The 20,843-nt window shown below is 46.5% G+C and overlaps 2 protein-coding genes across 3 annotated transcripts in view; both read right to left on the bottom strand.

Annotated features, from left to right (window-relative positions):
- The window catches only part of slc12a6 (solute carrier family 12 member 6), a 29,332-nt gene extending 13,156 nt beyond the window's left edge, over positions 1-16,176 (bottom strand). The window contains exons 1-17 of one of the 2 annotated variants that reach the window (XM_079758339.1): positions 16,048-16,176; positions 14,365-14,465; positions 13,519-13,796; positions 9,274-9,368; positions 8,863-8,991; positions 8,001-8,147; positions 7,407-7,461; positions 6,057-6,187; positions 5,541-5,782; positions 4,958-5,085; positions 4,577-4,768; positions 4,093-4,257; positions 3,622-3,720; positions 3,298-3,355; positions 2,879-3,053; positions 1,158-1,276; positions 40-138 (exon numbers count right to left, since the gene is read on the bottom strand). In XM_079758339.1, the coding sequence (XP_079614465.1) occupies positions 40-138; positions 1,158-1,276; positions 2,879-3,053; positions 3,298-3,355; positions 3,622-3,720; positions 4,093-4,257; positions 4,577-4,768; positions 4,958-5,085; positions 5,541-5,782; positions 6,057-6,187; positions 7,407-7,461; positions 8,001-8,147; positions 8,863-8,991; positions 9,274-9,368; positions 13,519-13,738 (2,054 nt within the window). In that variant the 5' untranslated portion in view covers positions 13,739-13,796; positions 14,365-14,465; positions 16,048-16,176. The remainder of the gene's footprint in view (positions 1-39; positions 139-1,157; positions 1,277-2,878; positions 3,054-3,297; positions 3,356-3,621; positions 3,721-4,092; positions 4,258-4,576; positions 4,769-4,957; positions 5,086-5,540; positions 5,783-6,056; positions 6,188-7,406; positions 7,462-8,000; positions 8,148-8,862; positions 8,992-9,273; positions 9,369-13,518; positions 13,797-14,364; positions 14,466-16,047) is intronic. The other variant, XM_079758338.1, reaches the window with a different exon arrangement.
- An 88-nt stretch (positions 16,177-16,264) lies between these two features.
- nop10 (NOP10 ribonucleoprotein homolog (yeast)) lies at positions 16,265-17,492 on the bottom strand. The gene is made up of 2 exons (XM_079758354.1): positions 17,349-17,492; positions 16,265-16,953 (listed from the first exon to the last, which is right to left on the bottom strand). Exons 1-2 carry the CDS (start codon positions 17,400-17,402, stop codon positions 16,813-16,815), a joined length of 195 nt encoding a protein of 64 aa, XP_079614480.1. The 5' UTR covers positions 17,403-17,492; the 3' UTR covers positions 16,265-16,812.
- Between the last annotated feature and the right edge of the window lie 3,351 nt (positions 17,493-20,843).

Here is a 20,843-nt window from a genome sequence, read left to right as displayed (position 1 = left end):
CAAACTAGTGGGGGTGTGTGTGTGTGTGTGTGTGTGTACCAGTGGTAGTAGGAGAAGCGAGGTCTCCAGTTGGGGGTCCTGAGGAGCGTCTGCAGAGCACAGGCCAGGTTCACAAAGAGGTAGCACATCAGGAAGAACCTGGGGGGGGGGGAGAGAGAGAGAGAGAGAGAGAGAGAGAGAGAGAGAGAGAGAGAGAGAGCGAGAGAGAGAGCATTTGTATTAAAATTCTCTTTACACCCAACAGCAAGGAAGAAAATAAAAGAAAATACAAGAACAATTTAGTAATCTGGTATCAGTGGCTGTCACAGGCATGAAATAAGCCCTTCAATCATTTCATTCAGCCCACAAAGAAATGATTAGCTGGCCTAGCTGTGTATTCCTACCCACCACGTAAGGCTGCTATTTGTTCAGTTTCAGATACTGCTAAACCTAGTTTACCCTCAGGCTGCTTGTCCCGAATTGCCTACCCTAGCTTAAATGCATCTTTCACACCTTTACTCCCACCTGTTCGGTCAAACAACCTTACAGAGGCAAAGACAAAGGCCTACACACCCTGGATGTACTTTATATGCAAAGGTCAGGGTTCTTACAGGGTTAAAGCTGAAAAGTCACAGATCTTACAGGGCTAAAGGTCAGGGTTCTTACAGGGTTAAAGGTCACAGATCTTACAGGGCTAAAGGTCAGGGTTCTTACAGGGTTAAAGCTGAAAGGTCACAGATCTTACAGGGCTAAAGGTCAGGGTTCTTACAGGGTTAAAGGTGAAAGGTCACGGATCTTACAGGGTTAAAGGTCAGGGTTCTTACAGGGTTAAAGCTGAAAAGTCACAGATCTTACAGGGCTAAAGGTCAGGGTTCTTACAGGGTTAAAGGTCACAGATCTTACAGGGCTAAAGGTCAGGGTTCTTACAGGGTTAAAGCTGAAAGGTCACAGATCTTACAGGGCTAAAGGTCAGGGTTCTTACAGGGTTAAAGGTGAAAGGTCACGGATCTTACAGGGTTAAAGGTCAGGGTTCTTACAGGGTCAAAGCAGAAAGGTCACAGATCTTACAGGGTTAAAGGTCAGCGGTCTTACAGGGTTAAAGCTGAAAGGTCACAGATCTTACAGGGCTAAAGGTCAGGGTTCTTATAAGGTCAAAGGTGAAAGGCCAGGGGTCTCACATGGAGAGAATGGGGGCCACGAGGTCCAGGGAGGCGATGAGGATGCCCAGCTCAGCGATGCAGGCCGTCAGCAGCAGGGCCCAGGTAGGTTCTCCGTTGGCCTTACCGTGCCCAAACACCTTTGGCGCACACACAAACACACACAAAGAGCTCCATTGAGAGAAAGTAACCTAATAAATCCACACACCTAGTGTTTTCTCATTTCCAAGACGTATTTGTCTCGTCTACGTTGCCTTTTAACTTTGCAGTTATCTAGTCATAATGACTACATAACAGTCTGTTCTAGGAGGTCCTGGCTAGCTCCTTATTTCTTAATGACTACATAACAGTCTGTTCTAGGAGGTCCTGGCTAGCTCCTTATTTCTTAATGAAGACGCAACAGTCTGTTCTAGGAGGTCCTTGCTAGCTCCTTATGTCTTAATGAAGACACAACAGTCTGTTCTAGGAGGTCCTGGCTAGCTCCTTATGTCTTAATGAAGACACAACAGTCTGTTCTAGGAGGTCCTTGCTAGCTCCTTATGTCTTAATGACGACACAACAGTCTGTTCTAGGAGGTCCTGGCTAGCTCCTTATGTCTTAATGAAGACACAACAGTCTGTTCTAGGAGGTCCTGGCTAGCTCCTTATGTCTTAATGAAGACACAACAGTCTGTTCTAGGAGGTCCTGGCTAGCTCCTTATGTCTTAATGAAGACACAACAGTCTGTTCTAGGAGGTCCTGGCTAGCTCCTTATGTCTTAATGAAGACACAACAGTCTGTTCTAGGAGGTCCTGGCTAGCTCCTTATGTCTTAATGAAGACACAACAGTCTGTTCTAGGAGGTCCTGGCTAGCTCCTTATTTCTTAATGAAGACGCAACAGTCTGTTCTAGGAGGTCCTTGCTAGCTCCTTATGTCTTAATGAAGACACAACAGTCTGTTCTAGGAGGTCCTGGCTAGCTCCTTATGTCTTAATGAAGACACAACAGTCTGTTCTAGGAGGTCCTGGCTAGCTCCTTATGTCTTAATGAAGACACAACAGTCTGTTCTAGGAGGTCGTGTCTAGCTCCTTATGTCTTAATGAAGACACAACAGTCTGTTCTAGGAGGTCCTGGCTAGCTCCTTATGTCTTAATGAAGACACAACAGTCTGTTCTAGGAGGTCCTGGCTAGCTCCTTATGTCTTAATGAAGACACAACAGTCTGTTCTAGGAGGTCCTGGCTAGCTCCTTATGTCTTAATGAAGACACAACAGTCTGTTCTAGGAGGTCCTGGCTAGCTCCTTATTTCTTAATGAAGACGCAACAGTCTGTTCTAGGAGGTCCTTGCTAGCTCCTTATGTCTTAATGAAGACACAACAGTCTGTTCTAGGAGGTCGTGTCTAGCTCCTTATGTCTTAATGAAGACACAACAGTCTGTTCTAGGAGGTCCTGGCTAGCTCCTTATGTCTTAATGAAGACACAACAGTCTGTTCTAGGAGGTCGTGTCTAGCTCCTTATGTCTTAATGAAGACACAACAGTCTGTTCTAGGAGGTCGTGTCTAGCTCCTTATGTCTTAATGAAGACACAACAGTCTGTTCTAGGAGGTCGTGTCTAGCTCATCCGGTGGAGCCCGGTCTTGACATCCCTACCAGGGTCAGGGTTAGGGCCCCGCCCCTTGCTTCCACCTGTCTGCAGTCCCTGTGTTGTCAGAAGACATGCTGCCTGACGCCATCATGCTCGGTGGTAGGGGATCGCGAGCCCTACCCTGAGGAAGGGGATGATGTTGTCCTTGGCGATGGCCTGGAGGAGGCGGGGCGCGCCCGTCAGCGATTGGAGGCCGGCGCCGCACGTGGAGAAGAACGAGCCAATCACGATGACCCAGGGGGAGGGCCAGGCCAGCGTGCCCACCACCAGGTTCCCCTTCACCGAGTCGCCGAACCTGCCGGGTACGCGGCACACGGGTCAAATGCTGCGTATCCATGACAACCGCATCTACCGCGAAGCTTCATTGGCGACATCAAGAAACATGTCAATTCATCTGTATCCAATGGATCGTACTTAGTGAGGGGAGATATATATACACATTGATTTAGATCAGTGAATGTTGGGGTACAAATCCAGATCCTACTACCTCAAACATTGCCATTATTAAATCAGTGTGACTTTGGGGAGGTCGTACTGACTTGTCTCGGAGGACCACTCCGTCGATGCAGCAGCCAAACAGAACCACGCTGCTCAGGTCTGGAGGGGAGACACTCAGGACAACAACCGGCTCAAACCGGTTCTCACGTTCAGGTTTCAAGTTCACACCTGGTCACTTCTAACGAAGAGTCGTTGCTCTCCATCAAAACTAAATTCTAAGCCATCCACCTAACACAATTGCATGGGGTGACGCAATCAGAGAAGCGAGCATCCTGATTGGCCGGCGGGGTGAGGGCATAAGAGAAGGCAGCCTCCTGATTGGCCGGCGGGGTGATGACATCAGAGCCTCCTGATTGAAAGGATACAGACCAGAGAGGTGGTGAGGATGGCCAGGATGGTTCCTATGGGGATGGATCGCTGGGCGTCCTTCAGGTCTCCCGACCGGTTAGAACCGGCCATGATTCCTGTGGGGGGAGGGGACCTCACACAATGAGCCCAGTGTTCCCTCAAACACACCACTCCTCAGTCTGTCAGCAGGTAACTCTGCAGGTGTTTGTTCAAGCGCAGCACGCCTTTCTCAGGTGCACAGATTACCACAGTGGTCCGCAACAGGTTTAAGATAAGATAAGGTAACACTTTATAAAACACTGGATTATCCGCTTGAGGTTTTGAAGGACTGTCTTGCTACTTAGTAAAACCGCCCCCCAAACCAAGCCTTCCATCACTTCAAAATAAACGCATACAACAGCAACAACAGCAGAAGGCACAGATGATAAAAAAAAAAGAACACAGTGAGTGAACCTCCAAAAGCAGACCACAAGACAGGGAGTCCATACCTGTGACCGATGGGAAGAAGATGCCAACCAATAGCGTGAAGGAGGTGGTGATGTCAGCGAACACATAGGGCCTCTGATTGGTGGCTGGGGGCGACACGTGAGTGGAGGGGAGGGACGGCTTCTCCAGGACCTCCCCCCTGGTGAGGTACATGCTCCACAGGTTCTCTGTCGACCAATCAGTCAAGACATGAGAACCCCTTTCTTACTCAACGAATGGGTATACGACGCAAATAAAATATGCCAAGAAATTATAATCATGGTTGAGGACAAGAATATGGGTGTGGCCACAAAACGGTGGATTAACATCAAAACATTTACTTTCCGTTTCAACCAATGCAATTCACCAAATATTTTGTGCAATTTTTCCCTACGCTTTGATGAACTCGGATGGCAATCTGTCACACACGTACATGTGAACACACAGACACGCAGACACAGACACACAGACACACACACACACACACACACACACACACACACACACCTGAGATGATGCCGCTGGCCAGTCCGGGGATCCCCTGGATTGTGGTGAACTTGCTGTGGGTGAAGAAGTCGTCGCAGGTGGCGTTGAGCTCCGAGCCGTGGCAGAACTGTTTCCATAGCGACGTGGTCATCTCCGTGGTTACGGGGCCAGGGGTCAGGGAGGTCGCGGAGGGCAGGAAGGCGGTGGAGTTCTCTATGTAAGGATGAAGTTCATGTCATTCAATCATTTCATATTGTATCTGTTCCAAGCTGAATTTCTTCCAAAATGAATTTGTTCCAATCTGTATTCTTACACATTTTTTGCAAGCATTTTACTAAAGCAAGGATCTTTATTCAAATTTCTCCAAGTAAGACTGTATGTGTTACTGGTCAGTTCACCCACCAGCCATGAAGGTGACGTTCCCGTCCCCTTGCTCCATTGCCTCTGTGGAGTGCACCAGCACTGTCTTGGCACATAGGTTGTCATGGAGAGCGTGCCCATTGACGGTGCGGTTCCCCAGCATACACACCCTGTGGCCGAGATAGAGGAATCCCATTGGTCGGTGGGGAGGGTGATGATCCACGCCATTGGTCAGTTAAGTTGCAAGTCCTACTTATGGTCAACCGAATGTAAACTCAACACAATGTACGTTACTTTAGTTATGCCAATTAAAGCAGCATTCATTTGTTTCTGGCCACTAGAGGACAGTAAAGGGCTACTACACAACAACGCAGAACCAATCTCAGCATCAGTCGGAACTACAGGGGGTCAGGCAGACAATTTAGTCACCAAGCACACAATTTTACCCAAAGCGAATTACAGGGAATTTCGGATACAACACACTTTTCAAATCCTACGAGTCACTTCCTACAACACTTCTTATCAAACAGCTTTTCGCTCCGGGTTTGAAATACACAACAGCAATGACACCCGAAGTCCAACTTTAGGTAGAAGGTAGGTTTTAAAACATTTTGAGTGAACTTACGAGAAGTCCGGCGGGATGAAGGCGGAGACCAGCGCCCCGATGTAGATGGAGAGGATGGAGACGATGACGCACGCCAGGAAGACGGACGCCAGCTTGTTGACGTACTTCACACCCACAAACACCAGCAGGGACATGAGCAGGAGGCAGATGGAGCCATACACCCGCATGTTGTTCAGCAGGGCCGCGCCCTCGCCCTCCGCCGTGTGTGGGATGAAGATGGCCGCCTGCGGAGCGATGTACATCTGCAGGGGGGGAGGGAGGAGGAGATGCAATGAAGGTAAGTGGACAGAAAGGGCAGCCATTTTAAAGTCATTACAAGCCATATCATAAGTATTGTTTGGCCATGTGTGGACCTTTCCAACCTATTAAATCATTAATTATTGTGAAATATCTGTCGTAAAATATCTAGAGCTCTTAAGTCAGCGATGTCCCTCGACAATCCTAATGTACAAAACAAGCAAGCCCAAATAGGGCCCCGTGCCAGTGGTTGGGAACCACTGTGTCCTTGAAACATACCAGTAGGATCTCGATGGCCCCAAGGATGTACATGGCCCCGGCGAAGGTGGTCCCCAGGTAGAAGCAGAGTCCCACGGCCCCCCCAAACTCTGGGCCCAGAGACCTGCTGATCATGAAGTAAGACCCCCCCGCTGGAGAGAGAGACAAAGGAGCAGAGAGGCGACAGGGAGAGAGAGAGAGAGAGAGAGAGAGAGAGACATAGGAGCATAATGGCGAGACACACCCAGGGGCAGAGTTGAGAAAGAGAGAGAGGTGGAGAGAGAGGGAAAAGTAGTAAGAAAGGAGAGAAGGAGTCGGTAAGGAGGAGTAGAAAGACAGGACAGAGAGAAAGAACATGTTGGAGAGAGAGAGAGCATGCAGTAAAATAGGAAAACATCACGAGAGCCGGAAGAAGAGGAGAGAAATTTGGCAAAGGTGAAAGAAAAGCAAAGGGATAAATAGATGGTAGGATGGAAAATAAAGACGAAAACGGTTTGTGAGTGAGAGACAGAAAGGAGACGGACCACAAGAAGGAAGAACGACCGAAAGAAAGGCAAATAGAGAGAAGACAGAAATAAACAATAGATCGATATCAACAGAGCGACAGAAGGAGAGAAGGGCGAGGAGATAAAGGAATACACAGTCCCGACGATAATGAAAAAAGACAGGGCGTTTGTGAACGGATAGAAGAGACAGTGGATGATGGGATGATGAAGGGAGAGAGGGAGAGAAGGATGTGTGGTTAGTAAAATTACGATGGAGACGGCTGATGTAAATAAAAGCTAGTCTCTGTGAGGAATAAGAGCGATGGAAAACCGTTCAATAGCGATCTTCCATGGTTATCACTTCTGTACACGATCAATGAGGGGACTTTTATTCTGAAAACCAAGCGCTGTACAATGGTCTTCAAGGAGTTAGAATGGAAACCGAGGAAGTTTCAACTAAACCAGGACCGGCACAAAGAACCTGAAGACTTCCTGACTGAAAAGTGAACTGAGGAATGATGTCTGTTAAAGTAAATCACTTTTGAAGTTATCTTGATGAGTTAGTGGAAGTTATGAATTACAAAAACGTCTATGAGGTTTTCAGCAACGGTCCGAGTTAAAAAAACACTAAAGGTTTTTAACGTTCAGCGAGACAGAGAAGCAGAGGTGGATAACAGAGAGGGACAGGGCAAACAAAAATAACATGTATTAGACACGAATAAACAAAACGTATACAAAGATGTACACATACACACAAACAGTCAAATAAAACACATACACAGATATCTACTCACAGGCATACTGTGCAGACACACATACACACGGAAACACCAGACTGTGAGGTCATGTTAGCACATTCAGTCTCTGTCTAGTGTTGGGAGGTTACCTGGGACCACTCCATTGGTCGCGATGGCACTCATAGATATTGCTGTTAACATGGTCTGGAGGGAGAGAGACAGAGACAGAGACAGAGAGAGACACAGAGAGAGAAAGAGAGATGAACAGAAAGATTAACTTGTGATTATCATTTGTGTGTACGAGTGTGCGTGCCTGTGTGTGTGTCCGCCGTATGTGTGAGTGAGTGAGTAAGGTAGTGTGTGTTTGTGCGTGCGAGGGAGTGAGTGAGTAAGGCAGTATGGGTCTGTGTGTGAGTGTGTGAGAGTGATTGAGTGAGTTAGTGTGTGAGAGTGGAAGAGTGATGTGTGTGAGAGAGAGTGAGTTAGTTTGTTTGTGAGAGTTAGTGAGTTAATGAGTTAGTTCGTTTGTGAGAGTTAGTGAGTTAGTGTGAGTGAGTGAGTGAGTTAATTTGAGTGAGTGAGTGAGTGAGTGAGTGAGTGAGTGAGTTAATTTGAGTGAGTTAGTGTGATTTAGTGAGTGAGTGAGTGAGTGAGTGAGTGAGTGAGTGAGTGAGTGAGTGAGTGAGTGAGTGAGTGAGTGAGTGAGTGAGTGAGTGAGTGAGTGTGTGTGTGTGTGTGCTCACGCAGCAGCAGCAGATTAAGACGATGCAGAGCGCCTGCAGCACTCCCCCGGCCCCCACCACCCAGGTGAGCCGCAGGAACAGGATCACCCCGAAGATGTTCTGGAGGCACGGGAGGTACACCCCCATGAAGGTCCCCATCTGGGGGGCCTGGAACACACACACACACACACACACACACACACACACACACACATGAAAACACACTATTTACTCAGCGGTTCTCACCTTTGACCCCATTTGTAGGTCATTAAGGCTATAACGATTAAGTGAGGTCAATAAAATAATGTTATACATGTTGACCAAAGTCCTAGTTTTATAGATTAAAGGGTGTGTGTGTGTGTGTGTGTGTGTGTGTGTGTGTGTGTGTGTGTGTGTGTGTGTGTGTGTGTGTGTGTGTGTGTGTGTGTGTGTGTGTGTGTGTGTGTGTGTGTGTGTGTGTGTGTGTGTTGTTGTTGTTTCAGCGTCACTTTTGGAAACATTGCAACCATAAAGCAGTGGTTCCAACTGTTGGAACCACCAGTCAACTGTTGACTGTTGAGCTCACTCCACTCAAAGCCACAAGCCTTCAGTTGATTTCAGTCATTTGGTTTCAGGAAGTTACAACCAGTTTCATTCCATCACAACCAGTTCTAGATAATTGAAGTTTGTTTCAAACAGTCTCATTCCCTTAGCCAGTTTCTAGAGGTTTAAACCAGTATCAGACAGTTTCAACCAGTTCTGACCAGTTTCCGGCAGTCTAGCCTAGCATTCCGCCGGTTCCCGTCCGTTTCAGGAGGGTTTTAGCCATCTTTTGCTGGCTTCAGCTGGTTCTAGCCTCAGCCAATTCTAGGGGCCGAGGTGAAGGGCGACCCGGCGGCCATACCTTGCTGGCCTTCCTCTTCTCCCCGATGCTCTCGGCCTCCTCGTGCTCCTTGGCTCCCTGGGTCAGGTTGGTGTAGTTGGCCAGGCGGTTGAGCAGGGAGGACACCTTGGGCCTCGTATCCATCTCCTCCTACAGCGGACGAAGAGACGGTTAGAGAAGAACCACAACGGCCTAAACCCACACACATCTTTATCCTGGAGCAATAAAACCCAAAGGGGTTCTGAAAATAGCGCTGACATTTTCTTTGTTGTTGTTTATATAATAATATTATCGATTGAGTCTTGGTCCCACTTTAGGACCTGGAAACACTACAATAGCCTTTTTGTCCCCATTTGGTTGCCGTCCAACCCCACAACAGGAAGAAAAATAATGGGGAAGACCATAATGTGGGGGGGGGGGGGGCGCCCATACCTCGAACAGCGCCAGGTTCCGGTCGTAGAAGTCGTCGTCGTCCACCACGTGGGAGTTGTTGATGTATACGCTCGACATCTTGGAGTTCCCATCGCCTGCACGCACACACAACACAACACAACGGACACTGACTCTAGTTCTGTTCCTTTGGTGGTGATGGGCCTGAAAGGGATTCGATCCGCCAACCTCTGACCACCATCCCGAAGCCACCTTGCCAGCAGGACTTCCAAACATGTGTATTTATGAATGCCAAACCGTTTTGATGGTAAATATTGCAAAAAGGTTCTAACCATTGAATTACGGCCCCGTTCTGTGTGGTATGACACAGTGACCCCATAACATCAGGACCCTGGCCAGGCTCAATGGAACAGGGCCATGAAAATAACGTCAATAATAATGTTATTAATTACAATTGCAATGAAGTGGCTGTGGGGAAACGGCCCTTTGTTGAGATAGGGTACCGTCCCAGGCTAAAGACTTAAATTAGCCTCTTGGTTCACTCAGACAATTTACATTGACGTTTGAACTCAAGTACTGGTTGATGTGTCCAAGCCAACTAAATCTACAATAAATAAATAAATAAATGTGCTAATTTTAGCTCCTTCATGCCTCACAGCAGGAAGGTCCGGGGTTTGTACCCACGGAGGGGGTCAGTAGACCCTGTGCAATGACTAATCAAGTCTCTCTCTCTCTCTCTCTCTCTCTCTCTCTCTCTCTCTCTCTCTCTCTCTCTCTCTCTCTCTCTCTCTCTCTCTCTCTCTCTCTCTCTCTCTCTCTCTCTCTCTCGCTCGCTCTCTCTCGCTCTCTCTCCCTCCCTCTCTCTCTCTCTCCCCCTCCCTCTCTCTCTCTCTCCCCCTCCCTCTCCCTCTCCCTCTCCCTCCCTCCCGTCTGGCAGATAGCCAGAGAGAGAACTCTAGAGTGCATTGTTGGCATGGAGAGCGATCTCTCTCTCCCCTTCTCCACTAAACAGTTCTTCTATTTTTTGTATTGCAAGTATTGCAGTTCGGACATGACACACACACGCACACACGCACGCACAATTCAGCAGAACATCTCCAGATCCTGAGTCAGCCGTCTCACTTCTGTTAAACGGTGCACACACATGCACGCACAACCGTGCACACGTGCACTCTGGAACACACCCGAACACCGTCGGCCCAGCATGCTGACTCAGTGGTGCCCATCGTCTTGGCGATGGGAACCTGGACAGGTGTTGAGACACACACTGCAGAAACCCGTCGCACGAGACAGAGCCTTCACACGCATGACGCACACACACACACACACACACACACACACACTCAATCTCTAGAGCAGAATTAGTTTATTAAAAATATATTTAAAGAAAAGTCACATTCATGGAGCAGGGAAGACCACGGCAGAATCGCCACATTGACCTCATCTGACGATTTTTTATTCTTTTCATTTGTTAGGACAATTGTGTTATTGTTTTTATCATGCAAAAAAAGGCACAACTACATTGATATCTGCAGGGATAACGCCGGGGGAGCTCTGATCAATGGACCGAGTGGAGCGGAATTTAGGTATTTCAATATTTTGGGCGAGTTTCAACAAACACAAACAGTTGAAGTACACACAGACAGTCAACAGAACTCTTAAATCGAAAAAGACTGACACACAAGAACATGTATACACAAACCATCTATCTGTTTATTTTGTCACTTTGGTGCATTCATTCGCGAAAGTAAAGAACATCTATCAATTATACCTGAGGGCCGCATGTAGCTGTATGTCTCCCATGTGCAGCACAAGAACAGCCAGTATGACTGGTTAGAGAAATGACACTGTGTTTGATGATGACGGGTTAGAGGAGTGCATGGCTTCCTGTCTGTCTCCTGTCTTGGGGTTGTGACCAAGCATTGTTCTCTGCCTGTGTTTGGGTGCGTGTGTGAGTGCAGCTGTGCATGCATGCATGTGTGAGTGCATGCGTGTGTGTGAGTTTGTGTGCGGGGCTGGGGGTTAATGGATAATGTAATGGTGAAGGCCCAGATATACGACACGTGTTCTTAAAGACAAAAAGTCCGGTTTGAGACCGTACCGGGAGTTTAAGATCTTTCAACACACTAGCAGAAACACTGCGCACACACACAGCACTGTGAAGCCTGCGCACACACACGCACACGCACTCAAGCAGTTAATCGCTCAAAAACAAATTAGAAACATGAGATTGTTTGTAGTTGCTTTAGGCGGAAGGCGCACTGCAGAATAGGCCTCTAGGCACTGCAGAACATGACAACCCACTGCTTTGAATGTTCTCCGCCCCAATTAAAATATATAAGTCGCTTTGAACTAATGGTGTCAACAGCCAAATGGCTATATGTAAATGAAGCACCTTTGATTAACTGTTTTCATGCACTGTTTACGCACTCACGTAAATACTTGCTTGCATAGTATTCCCTGTATATATTCTTTTTGCATTTTGCGTTTTTTATTTTTGCACATTTATACTTGTTTTTGACTCTTATTCTATTTGTAACATGGGGTTTGCTGCTGCTTGAAGTGCAATTTCCTGCGGGAACCTTCCCGAGGGATAAATAAAGTTCCTTTCCATCAAGCTATCTATGAGAGTGAATCCCAATCAACTTCCCCGCTCAATGTGCCGAGTCATTGCCAGCCAACCTCCACACTCACTATCTTGACCTCCTCAAACGGGATTCTTACCCGCGACATAATAGCCGCTTCTGCTTATGTTATGGTTGATGTGTAACGTGGTTCCCAGCCTGTGTCGGTGATCCGGACAATAATTGGCAGAGGTTTTTTAAAAGACCACCAGGGGGGATGTCGATTATTCATTATGAACAGTTTCAAAATCAACTCCATTGTGACATCAAGTGGCAAAGAGCAGATGGATAAAAGCCTACCCAGTAGAAGTTCACAGCACAAGTGGGCTGATCAATCCTCACACGGCAGATCTGGGTTGACACTCCCACATGTGATGTCACTAATGGGGTGGTGACATCACATTTGGTCAATATGCTCAGCACAGTATGAGGTAAAGGTAGTATGATATATATATATATACACACCAACGAAGAAGAAGAACAAGCTTCTGTGTGTGTGTGTGCTTGACCTATTGCTCAAACGACACCTGGTCTGACTCTGGCCTACACACTCAAACAACAACTGTTCATCTTCTCACAGAATCATATTCTGTCTGCTGGAGAAGATCAATATTAATGGACCGTAAAAACCGAAAAACGCGATGGATTGATGCAGAAAGACATATTCCCTCTCTTTGTTTTGCTATGTGTCTCTGTCTCTCTCCCCATATTTAGCTATATGTCTCTATGTATCTTTGTCTCTCTCTATATCCCACACAGTTAATATATTTCCCTCTCTTCCTCCCTCTTCCCTTCATGTCGCCCCCCTCTTTCTCTCTTCTGAGCAATCTCTGCATCTCTTCCCGCTCTCTCCCTCTACCTCTCTTTCACTCTCCCTCTCTCTTCCCCTATTCTTCTCCCCCCTCTCTTAAATCGCTGTGCCATTATGCAGTGTCCAATAGGATTACCCAGCCAGATGTCTATAAATGGAAGCTTACTACTTACAAACCCATGACACATCCTTTACCAGTCACTACAATACAACAGCTTAAGGTGGATCAGTTAGCTAGCTATGCTACGCTGGTGCTAGCCCCACCAATGCACTGCCACACGACACAGTTAGCGGAGGTTGGAGCAAGCATTCCAAGTCCTGAAATCTCAAAGGCAGTGGCTACTGAGGGGCTGAGACTTGCCCGGCTCCAATGCAACGGGCATGACTGCATTCAGACAATGGACACAAATATAAACAACCTTCTCCTGGCCAATGGCTGAATGGTTTTGAGAGGGAGTGAATTGGAATCGTGCTCGTCACGGTTGGGAGGTTTTGGGATGATGGAATGTGGGTAAACACCAGGGGAGTGACATAAGGCACTAGCTTCCAGTACTTCCACAGGAGAAATACATTAGTTTGACCAAGGCATACGTGCAAGATGGTGGGATGAGCAAAGCCTCGTCTCTTCCAATCCTCTCCCTCAGTGTTTCTACACTGATTACATTCAGTGCACAACCGTCCCTCAGAAATGGGATAAACGATACATATTGCCAACAGCAACAACAACAACAACAACAACAACAACAACAACAAGCACCCCAGTGACAGCAGGCGAGCGCTGTCAACGGCAACCCCTCAGGAACCCAATCACCCACCAGTCCAGACCCCCCCCCTTTTTCGTGCCGCACTCACCCTGATCGGCGGTGCTGCTGTCGGGGGTCTCCCCGCCCCCGGCCCCGGGCAGGTTGCTGGAGGCGGGGCCCCCCGAGCCCTCGCTGATGGGCTCGCTGCGACTCACGCTCTCCCGGGAGCCGAAGCGCACGTGGCCGGCGGAGCGGGCGCTGAGGTCGGGCGAGGCGTCCGGCAGGTCCTCCGCCTTGGTGGGCGTCACCGTGAAGCGCACCGACGCCATGGCGACGCGCTCGGGGGTGAAGGAGGGCGAGCGCGGCGGCGCTGGGGCCGGCGGCGGGCTGTTGCAGAGGAGGGGGTTCAGGGACAGTGCAGAAGGTTGGGGACTGGGTGGGGGGGGGGTGGGGGGCTATAGGGCTAGGCTACACTAGGATAGGGGAGGCCAAACTAAGCCCGGTGAGCCTACGGCTGAGGCCAGGCTACGCTGGGAGGGCTAGCCTATCGTACGCTGGTCTAGGTCGCTAGTCTATCTCCCGGGTAAACACCATGACGTTATGACGTGTTCTAGCAGGTTCTTCCCTGGAGCGGCCTCATCCTCATCGAAGGTGCTGTTTCGTTTCTCAACAGGTGTGGATGGCCATCGCTAGCTATACACCCTGGTGACCAACGTGGATGCGTTCAACACCCTGGCAACTGATCCCTGTACTAGGCACACACTGCACTGTCACAGGTGTTTGCTGTACTAACTTTGGGGAGATGTCGTGTGTTTTGATGACGTAGGTTAAACCTCTTTCCTATGTGTGATTGGAATTACAAGTCAATGATTTATGTGTGCACTGATCCCATTTTACTTGGACCTAAGGTTTAGGTATCAACCTGGTGGAAAGCGAAGCAAGGCCAACTACATACCGGACTTTAGCTAGACTACTAAATACTCTGGTTTCAGTGTCGGATGGACAAAGGCCTCCTGGATACGGACTGTACTGTACGTGGTTAATGCTAGCCACTCTCTAACCAAAGATAGGTGAAGCACAAAGGCCCGACACAGAGGATCAGCATGGTACAATACAGTCAAGAGGACAAAAGATTGGGAATTAAAGAAAAGAAACAGAAAAGAAATGGGACAAAAGGACACAAAACAGAGCAGAGTCCGTCTTTAAAATTCAAAGCCGGAGATAAGCTGCATGTTACTGTTCACAAGCCCTCTTTCTAACTCAGTTCTTAAGACAGAATCCTGTTTAAATTAACTTATCTGTTTTGAATTGTTCGTCAGTAGAAGATTGCACTAATGATCCACCGCTTCACCCTTTCCCAATGACACGTTTCATGATCCGATTCGTCTAATACGTTTCATCCACACAAGGGAGGTGCATCGGTGCATCCAGTTCTCACACACGTGGATAAACACTACGTCAGCAACACAAGCCACCGGAGAGCATTCCCCGCATATTTTTTACCAAAATTCGTCATGGCTGTAAAACAATAATCACTTGTGTCCATTATGTTTGGCCCATGTATAACGATGAACGTTAACCATGATATTTTATATATTGACCCCGAACGAGTACTGGAGCTTTATTTTTCTTGTCTTCCTTTGGTGGAGTACATAATTTAATTATTATTTTAGAGCGGTTCCAACCGGTTGGGCTGCTATAGTTGCGGAGGCGAGGCAGCTCAATCCTGTTCTCACACAAACTGCTCCTCGGTCAGAAGCGGGCAGTGGATAAATACACGGAGGTTTGGACGGGAGTCGCCTTTCATCCCCTCAGCCCAGGGTGTCCCTTTATGAGGGCGCGGGGGGGGGCGTGCGTCTGTTTGCAGAAGCGCAAAAACAACGCACCGTCCATACACACCAGTGGGCTTTTCTTCTCACGCCAACGACTCTTGAACTGGTTTATCTCTGGATACGTGTAGTTCGTATACCGGTTGGCCAGGAGTAAGCAAACGGACGCTCCTAACAAATAATCATAAGTAATGTACTGAACCGTGGGACAGCTGAACTACTGGTCAATATCTGCGATCGGTCCATATCGATCTGGAGGAGATCGACAAGTGCGATGGCGCTTTCATCAATATAGACTATAGTTCTACAAGATATACATACTGACGTTTTGATTGTACTAGTGTGGTCCCAGTCATATTACATCATTTATGTTTAACGTTAATGCTTCTTGGCTTACGTGCGATCCATCATAAGCCAATTAAGGAAGCTGTGTTGACGCAACACACAAAACTCCTGATATCAAGATAAAGCGGGGTGGTGTTGTGGTATGAGGAAACATGCTGTTCTCTCTGACACAAAGACCTGCGGCATGCGCGTCAACATCGCCTTATTATCCGTCCACGCCGGCATGCTTCGCTCACACCCGCTGTGGTTCAAAACACAATCACAGAGCCAAACTGGACACGGTCCGCTTTCCCATTCATGTCACACGCAGATTTTGGATTACAACAGTCCACGGAGACTTCCAGCAGCGGTGTATTGTGCGGCTAGGCTAGCGTGCTCCCCTCCACTGGGCTTCCACTGACAGCAGACACTAAATATACATGCTCCGCATGGCCGCCCGTAACCCCCATGTTGATAACACATACCTGAAGTTCGTTTTTATGCAGACATCTGTCATTGTTGGTCTGTTGGGTCACATCTGGGAAGGACTGGCGTGACACCCAGATACTGTCGGCACTTTGTGTCCAGCATAACAGAGCGGGGCGAGCGGCGCGTAACACACTTCCTGTTTCCTCGCTGCGCATGCGTCGTGGCCGTCCCTCGGTGACTCGAGTCAGATGTGATCACAGTTTGTTTTTTTCATATGAAATTTATTGGTGTGATGTTCAATAAAAATTTTAATTCCGTACAAGAAAAGACGTTAAGTAGTCCAAACTAAATCGACGGTCACAAGTAATTAAGGTTATATTTAATCGCTGGATGTTTACGTGTGTACGTTGACCATACATAATACTTTATTTACACAAGAGGGATGTTACAAAGTTAACTGTCCAACATTTGAATGTCTAACAAATGAAAGTAAAAAAACAACCAAAAATAAAACGGCCGAACTCTTTCCAAAATTCACCATCCCTATGAACAAACCCAATCTGGATTTGAGTTGTGTGGGCAAGGCACACAAAGTAGAACAATCACTGGAGTCAACTGGATTGGAATAGTCCAACTTGTTGAGAAATAAAAAGAAAATCATACATTCTAACGTTAGCTAAAGATTGGTCAACACTCCAGCGAGGAAAGATCTTGTTGGACGCCTCCAGTAAATGCATCTTTTGCGGTCAAAGTCAACAATGTCCTTTATCAGGATGTCCTCCAGTCTCCTCCGGGGGGCCCTATCCGTTGCCAGCCGTGGTTTACAGGATGGGTCGCGGCTGCTGGGTGAGCAGCAGGCCGAAGCGTTTCTTCACGGTCACACGGTGCCTGGAGAACTTGTCGTCCGGCGAGAAGCGGGCCGGGTGGGCAGAGCTGGTGGGCTTGCCCAAAAGGTCCATTTTCTAGGAAAGACGTCAACAACCATTTCAAAACCATTGACAACGTAGAGGCATAAAAACTCACATTTTCTTGCATCGGTACTTTCCAAAAAAATACATCATATCGATTATCCTTTGATCAAAAACACGTTTTGAAACACTTTGTATTGACTGTTTCATCCACATGGTCTAGTCGTCATTTACAATTTAGATTTCTCAATAGCCATTCTTGAATTTCATGAATAACGTTCTAACTTTTGGATTGAGGGACCAATCCTGTAAAATGAATAAGGATATATGCCCTGAAACACCGAATATATCACAAGCAGTGTGCGCACAGAACCTCAAGGCTAATGTTGTGGCAGATTGTGGTCTAAACGTTTCATTAGTAGTAGCAGATAATAAATGAACCCATTTACCTTCAGAGTGTAGACTCTGGTGCCGCTTTCATTCAGATAAAACTGCAGGAACATCTTGGGAGGAACAAAATTTACACAAAGTGTAACTTCAACAGCTCGAATTATCGGTGTATAAACTGGCGACGATCGTCTTTGCAAAACACGTGGAGCACAAACACAGAGACCGGATATCCGGAATCATGTGACGCCGAATACGAAGAACGAATGAAAAAGTATATATAATAAGTATTATAATATATATTTTTTAATTATAATGTATATAGAAAATAAATTGTTCTTGTTAAACGATTTTAACAATAAAAGATCACAATTTATTTTGTGATTTATAGAATATTCTCCTCCGGTTAGAATGTTGAGTAATGACGCACACAGAGGAGTCAATAAGTTTATTTTTGAAACATTGATAAATGATGCAAAACATTCAAGATTATCGTTGAATATGCATTCGCAAAGGTAAGAGATTTTGATTTGCTTTAATGGTCTAAGTCTATGGGGTCAGAACAGTCTCATTAATAATGAATGCACAGAGAAGGATTCACAAATGCATTTTGTGATTTATATATAAATGACTCTCTTCTCACAAATACATTTCAATGCACACACAAATGGATATCGGTATGTATAAATGTAAAATAAATCCATAAACAAAAATAAGTTTCACAAACACATTTCTGATCCACACACAAATGCGTCTTGTTTTAAATAAATGTAATATAAATCCATAAATATATTAATTAAAAGAATATTTGCAATTTTCATAAAAAATGTAATTGGATGTTGTTGCATTCATATACAAACTGTTGACTGTTGAACTTGAATTAACAAGACGCTTTTCATTTGTGAACTTGTTTGCATTTGTGTGTCTACTGGTCTGTATTTATATGTGGATTTCTGAGACTCTCCTGAAGTGGTTGGATTCACAAATGCATTTTTCTCAACAAGGAACTCTCTGTAGCCAATCAGATGCCTCCCTCATTTTCAGAGAGGAAAATCACTGGTATCCAGATTGGGGGTCATGATTTTAAAGCTATTCTATTTGCTGATGATTTTTTATTAACTTTATCACAACCACATAAGTCGATCCCACAAGTGATGAAATTAATTGAGTTTTTTGGGAAGTTTTCAGGGTATAAGGTGAATTTTAATAAGAGTGAAGCCATCCAATTAAATCCTATGACCTACTCTTCACACCTTGGTTCAGCCCCCATTCAATGGAAGCCACAAGGCATGACTTCTAGGAATCAGCATTAAGACTCCCATAGAGAACATTTGATTTAAATGGCTCTCTCCTCCTTAAAACAATTATGGAGGAAATTAAAAGATGGACAGTTCTTCCCATTTTATTATGGGGCAGAGCAGAAGTGCTGAAAATGAATATTTTACCAATATTATTATTTCTTATAAAAATCTTGCACAGGGCATATATTACACCAAGCAGATTAAAGGAAATGGACAAGTCCCTCTCCCATTTGTGTTGGTATGGTTGCGGAGAGGCAGGAACATTGACACAGCTAATGTGGCATTGCCCCTATGTAAAGAGTTTTTGGAAAGATGTGATCTTTAACTTGCCTTATATTCTGAAAGTGAAAGTAGCACTCTGCCCACTAATTTGCCTTTTAGGCAGTTGAGTAGAAAATATCGAGTCAACTCTTACGCAACACATTAGAGCTTTAGCCTTTGTGTCAGTTAAACGAATCATTATGATGAATTGGAAAGTACAGAAACCAAATTGCTTCAACACTGACCATTGGTTAAAATACTTTATGGATCTCCTCTCAATGATCTTGACCGTGGGGATGAAGGTCCCTGGACTTTTATAAGACTTTATAAGACTGTATTACAGAAACTGGGCGTTTACATTAATTTAGTGAATATTATGGATCTGCACCCCCCCCCCCCCCCGTTGTACTGTGTATTGTTTTGTAATGTCCTGTGAGTATTGTTATCTTGTGATGTATGTATATGAGGTTTGTGATTGTTTTGTTTGTTGTTTTGTTTTGTGTTTAAGAAAATAATAATGAAAAAAAAGAGGAAAAAAAATGCAAATACTTATTCCACAATTAGGAATTCAATCATGTTAAATGGTTGCTACCGCCCAATTTTTTTTACCAGAATAACATTTATTTTAAACAACTGATCAAACAAATGCAGTCTATTCAACTAAAATTCTCTTCAAACAGAAACAAAAGCAACAGAAGATATTTACAATGAGTCTCTAAGCAGCCACCACACCTCACTAGATGGACATGGGAGAACCAGACCCACTACGAGAAGCACAAGCACATTGTTCTGGATGGCACCTGCGTCCAGCCCCCACATGGACTGATCCAGGCTACACAAGTACCGGATCAGAACCATCTCTGTTATGGTCACCACAGAGATTGGACTGGTCCCCAGACTGGTGCCCAAGGATGCCCTGTGTACGCCCCTGGTGGTCCCTTAGCCTAACTTCATCACAACCAACCGAATATCCACGGGCTTGGACTCCAGCTCATTGTTCAGGGGAGTATCGGACCCTCAGTGGGGCTCCTGTTGGTGAGTTACTGGAGAGTCAACGACCAATGTATTTCCCTCTTCGACATCCCTGGTCTGGGGAACCTCCTAGTCAAGGTTCTGGTCTCTTGTCCTGGCCTTTGGAGTCCGGACCACCAAGCGCCATGTTCCTGTCGCCATATTCCTCCCATCCTCCGGCGATTGCAGCACAGATGGAGTCAGTGATGGAGTACTCATCTCGGTTCGCCCTAATACCACCTCCACCACCACCCTTCTCCTCCTACCAGGTCAACATGAAGATGGCACTCCCTAGAGCAGCAACATACAACCCGCTCCACCGACAGCAGGTCCATCATGCAGATCTACCAGCTTCCCAGAGAGCCTGTCTACAACTGTTACCATGTCCACAGGCTCCAGCCCTGTTGACTCCTCAGCCAGATGTCAGTGGCACCTTCGCGCCCACAGTCATCAACCAACCGCCCTTCACCTCACCAGCCTTCTCCCCTTGGACCTCCTGGTCCACAACCAACCAAGGAACCCAATCTATTCCGTCCTCCCATTGCCGTAGCTACAGAGCTGGTTCTAATCACTGGTTGGCTGAGGAACCAGATTCTGATCTCAGTCTGATTGGACCAATCTTCGCAACCAGCTATAATTTGAGCCTTCAGCCAGACTTCAGCCAGACGTCAGGTGAGTCTGCTGAGTTTCTCAGGGACAGGTCGGAGGTCATAAGGAGTACCCTGCAGAAACGGAGAGGGAACCGAGCGCAGCCTTGCGCACGCGTGCGTACACACACACACACGCACGCACACACACACACACACGCACACACACACACACACACACACACACACACACACAAACTTCCCTTTATTTGAATACATATTTGACACCTTATCTCCTACATCCCAGATTCTTAGCCCTTCAGAATAATCCTTAATAAAGATATATGTACTTTATTGATCTCCTTTGGAGGGTAATTCATTCATATAGTCACCAGTA

Source organism: Pollachius pollachius, assembly GCF_949987615.1.
Source record: "Pollachius pollachius genome assembly, chromosome: 20".
Classification (NCBI taxonomy): domain Eukaryota; kingdom Metazoa; phylum Chordata; class Actinopteri; order Gadiformes; family Gadidae; genus Pollachius; species Pollachius pollachius.
This window is presented reverse-complemented; position numbering and strand designations above follow the sequence as displayed.

Coding starts and splice junctions, on each gene's coding strand:
- nop10 (XM_079758354.1), bottom strand. CDS start 17,402: ATGTTCCTGCAGTTTTATCTGAATGAAAGCGGCACCAGAGTCTACACT. Junction 16,954..17,348: donor CCAGAGTCTACACTCTGAAG/GTAAATGGGTTC, acceptor CGTCTTTCCTAG/AAAATGGACCTTTTGGGCAA.